General features: G+C 32.0%; 1 protein-coding gene across 1 annotated transcript; it reads left to right on the forward strand.

Moving 5' to 3' along the window:
• Positions 1-156: 156 nt before the first annotated feature.
• Positions 157-1,524, forward strand: LOC112460202 (MIP18 family protein galla-2). The gene is made up of 3 exons (XM_025024802.1): positions 157-445; positions 807-886; positions 971-1,524. Exons 1-3 carry the CDS (start codon positions 325-327, stop codon positions 1,238-1,240), a joined length of 471 nt encoding a protein of 156 aa, XP_024880570.1. The 5' UTR covers positions 157-324; the 3' UTR covers positions 1,241-1,524.
• The last annotated feature ends 2,680 nt before the right edge of the window (positions 1,525-4,204 follow it).

The raw sequence follows: 4,204 nt of genomic DNA on the forward strand, positions 1-4,204 counted from the left end.
GATAAGGATAAAATAAATGCGGAAATATGAAGCATATAATAGAAGAATAGTTATTTATAGTGCACACAGTGTACAAATGGTGTAACATGTAGTGCACCATCTGAACTTTATAGACGATTAAAACCCCAGCCAATCAGAGTCCAGAATAAGTTGGCGAGTCTCTCTAGTCGACCCTTTTCATGAAAGAAACTCGCTTCTGCTCGGTTCACCTTCTGTTTATTTATTTCTCACGTCTATGCTCTTAATGTTTGTTTGTAATCTTTGTAATCTATGAATGACAGGTGACCGGATTATGAAAATTTGACGTTTATTCAATGATACACGATGAGTGAAAATTTGGAGAACATTAATCCGAAGCTCTACAAAAAATTGGATGATCGAGAGATCACAGTTGAAGAGCAAGACGAAGATGTTGTGGATGAATTTGATGCGCGAGAGATTTTTGGTACATAACCTCTAAGTACAGTGTCAATTATTCATGAAATTATTTATATATTTTTTGTTCGCGTATAAGATATTCTATTCATTAATGCTTGCAATTGTCAGATGTTTTATTGACGATTAAAAATTAGGAAACTAACTCTCAAGTGTGAACAATAAAATGTATGATTTATTTAATATTTTGCATTATAATAAAAGATAAAAAGAATCATTGCATTTGCATTATTAATGTATTATGCGATATTATCTAATGAAATGTAAAAATATAATATGCTGAATGTACATACATTGTAAACATAGTTATGTATGTTCTCTGTTATAAATGGAATATAAAAAGGTAATATTGATCATTAACTAATTTACAGATATAATTAGGAATATCAATGATCCAGAGCATCCTTTGACTTTGGAGGAATTAAACGTAGTGGAACAGAGTCTCATTGAGGTAAAATATTTTTCTAATCAATATATCATACTAGATTTGATTACTTTACTGCATTTTGAAGTTGCTTACAACTCTGTATTACAGGTCGATGATAAAAAGAACAGAGTAGATATAAAGTTCACGCCTACAATTCCACATTGCAGCATGGCCACTCTAATCGGATTGTCCATTCGCGTACAATTATTGCGTGCCTTACCTGCTAGGTTCAAGGTTAGCGTGGAAATTTCTCCGGGTACTCATTTCTCAGAGGCAGCAGTGAACAAACAGCTCGCGGACAAGGAAAGAGTGGCTGCAGCTTTAGAAAATTCTATGCTTCTTGGTGTGATCAATCAGTGTTTGGCACCGAAAAATTAGTAACTTGTGGGAATTCCAAAATTCTTGATGGTTAAAGCAACAGCCCGTGTAGTTTTGTTATGTATATATATTATAAAGTAGTTTTCATATCTTAGTTTGAATAATAAACGTAGAGAGTTTGCAGAAACTCTGAGAGTCGATACAGTAAAACTGTTTTTAATAATAGATTTTGATTACAAAATTTAACATATTATTTAATACAGAGATAAATCAATGTACAGAAAATTTATTTGTTGTACATTTAATGCATATTTACTAATAAACTTACTATGTATTAACGCTTATTTTGACAAAACTGGAAATACGATTCTTTACCTCTAAGGTACAGATATGTACAAAGTGAGTCATTTTAATCGATGCAGCGAAATATCTCGAAAAATATAGAAGATACGGAAAAAGGTTCCAAACAAAAGTTGGATGGTCTAAAGGGGGCACGTGATTTCGATGTGAGTCGTGTCATAGATGTCGTTTTCAAGAAATTTTAATGACTAATTTCTTAACCTTTAGACCGCCGGAAAGCCTAAATATAGGCTCTACGTATGATCGGAACTTTGTATATGTTATATATAAGATATAAGCACAATTTGAGGACTTTCTAAGAGGATTAAAGCTCATCAAATGCCGGCGCTCTAAAGGTTAAATGGAACTTGATTTTTTCTTGAGATAAAAGTTGTAGATCTCGTCGAGACATTTTCAAAACACTGTAATAAAGCTCTCTTTCGATAAGAATTTCCTGAGATATTTAAAATTTTGTTATATTTTTAATATAAAATGTGAAGTATTCTTTTCGATGATTTTACCTTGAACTTTATGACGAATATATAATTGCAGTTATGCGTTTGTAGCAAAATGAGAACATATTGCTACATCATGAAATATATGTGTAAAATATATAACAATACGACATCATAATAGATACACATAGTTTATTTTTCATTTATAATTTAATGCTCTACAATAATATAATTACAATAGCTACGTTGCACACGTCTGTCTATCTGAGTATATGGTAGTTATTAAACTGAATTATAAGCCACTGTGTAAACATAGTCAAGGATCACTGTCATGCAAATTTTGTTCACGCAATGTAAGATTACTTTTCCGTTTTGACTTTTTTTTGTTCATAAAGATTTTCCGTACTCATTAAATTTAAATGCTCACGTGTTACTTTCATGGTGCAAGCAGTGTTGTTGCTGTCTTTTAAAGCATATCGTATAACGCAGGTTGCATTTAATGTTTCAAATGACCTATTATTTCTCTTCGATTTCACGTCTGGTATAAGAAAGAATACACGTTTTGTTATAGCATTTGAGTGAGGAAGAGTTCTCACAACGCTCAGAAGTGATCGTAAACCTGGAAAGTATACTTGTCCTTTCTCTGTGGAAAATAAACCGATTTGTATCCACATATCGTCAAAAGATAAATTTGACCACTCTTCTTTTGTGTCTGACTCGACTTCGTATAGACACTCCCATTCAATTTCAAGTAATTTTTCATCAACTAATTCGCCTAATCTGTTATTAACATGAACAACTTTACGAAACGTGGAATGTCGATCACAATCGAATAATACAGATTTGCTTTCAAAAACAGTAACACACTCTAAAAACTTGTCATTGGTTGGAAGACGTTTACGAATTTGTTTGCTTGCTATAACGTAAAATTGCAAGCAGTTTTTTCGGATAGAAATAATATCCATTTCACAGCAAATTTGTTTTTCTAATTGTTCTTTTAAATATTTTTCACATTCAGAACCAAAATCAATTTCTTCTAAAAGGAGTTGATTATCGCGATCAGAAAATTTCAAATTTTCTATGCTATCGAGTATTTCGGATTTCAGTAAGTCAGGCTTAATGAATTTCCGAAGGAACCAAAGGAGCAATTCCATCGAAGAAGGCTGCAACTCATGAATTAAAGATTCTTGTGCTTGGAATTTAACATTGTATTTGTTAAAAGCATCAAGCGTAAATTTCAAAAAGAAAAAATAAGCTTTTGTCGCAGGATTTTGAAAAATCTCGAGCAAGTTATCTGCAGAATGAATGTTCTCAAATGATTGTCCCATTAGAAATTGACCTAAGGTATCCCACTTTTTCAAAATTCTCTGAATGGATTTGTGACGCGTTAGCCAACATGTATCTGCATATTTCAAAGTCGTCAAAGAAGAATTTTCAAGACACATGTTAAAATCTCGGAAAATAGCTGATTTTTTAGAACTACTATTAACAAATGCAGAAATACCTTTAATAAAACGCTCGCAATCTTGAGGAATTATTTTGCAAGCTACTTTTGCTGCTAACGCTGAAGAATGACATACACATGGAAGTGTAACAAGACATGGATTTGTTTCACTCAATTTTGTTTGAATGGAAGAACTGTTATCTATTATTATTGAAGAATTAACGCAAGCAAGACCAGCGATTAATTGAAGTGAAATATTGTTTTTCAACATCTCGTTTTCGAAAGCTTCAAACATCTTACTTTCCGAGCAATTATTCGCATTCAAGTAAATCATTTGTAGTAATTCACATCTAATGCCTAACGTTATTGGGTCTACATAACGAACCATTAATGGAAACCATTTATTATTCATTACGTCTGATGTTTCAGCTTTATATATTGAAAATTTATTTTCTCTCAAAACTTGAGATATTCGATCTGTTTCTGCACGACACACGACTTTAGTAATAATTTGCGTTAATTTTTTTCTGCTTAAAGACATTGCTCGTAAAAGACCGGGTTCTTTTCCAATATCTTTCATAATCGAAAGTAAATCGGATGAAAGTGAAAACGGCACATCCTTTTCCACGAAAAAAGTCGCTAATTTTATTTCTGCTATCTTAACACGGTCATTAAAATTAAAATGATCTTCTAGGTTTGACGTATATTCAATTATTTCAGGTTGTCCCGAATTATCTGCATTGATCAATGATGTACTATTTATAAATCTTGGGTTGTCAATACAAT

Source organism: Temnothorax curvispinosus, unplaced genomic scaffold (assembly GCF_003070985.1).
Source record: "Temnothorax curvispinosus isolate PA1 unplaced genomic scaffold, ASM307098v1 QBEX01010385.1, whole genome shotgun sequence".
In the NCBI taxonomy this organism is placed as follows: domain Eukaryota; kingdom Metazoa; phylum Arthropoda; class Insecta; order Hymenoptera; family Formicidae; genus Temnothorax; species Temnothorax curvispinosus.

What these genes read in the sequence shown, in the direction of transcription:
- LOC112460202 (XM_025024802.1), top strand. Translation starts at nt 325, where the DNA reads ATGAGTGAAAATTTGGAGAACATTAATCCGAAGCTCTACAAAAAATTG. An exon ending in TGATGCGCGAGAGATTTTTG is followed by an intron (nt 446 to 806) that starts GTACATAACCTC and finishes ACTAATTTACAG; the next exon opens with ATATAATTAGGAATATCAAT. An exon ending in TGGAACAGAGTCTCATTGAG is followed by an intron (nt 887 to 970) that starts GTAAAATATTTT and finishes TCTGTATTACAG; the next exon opens with GTCGATGATAAAAAGAACAG.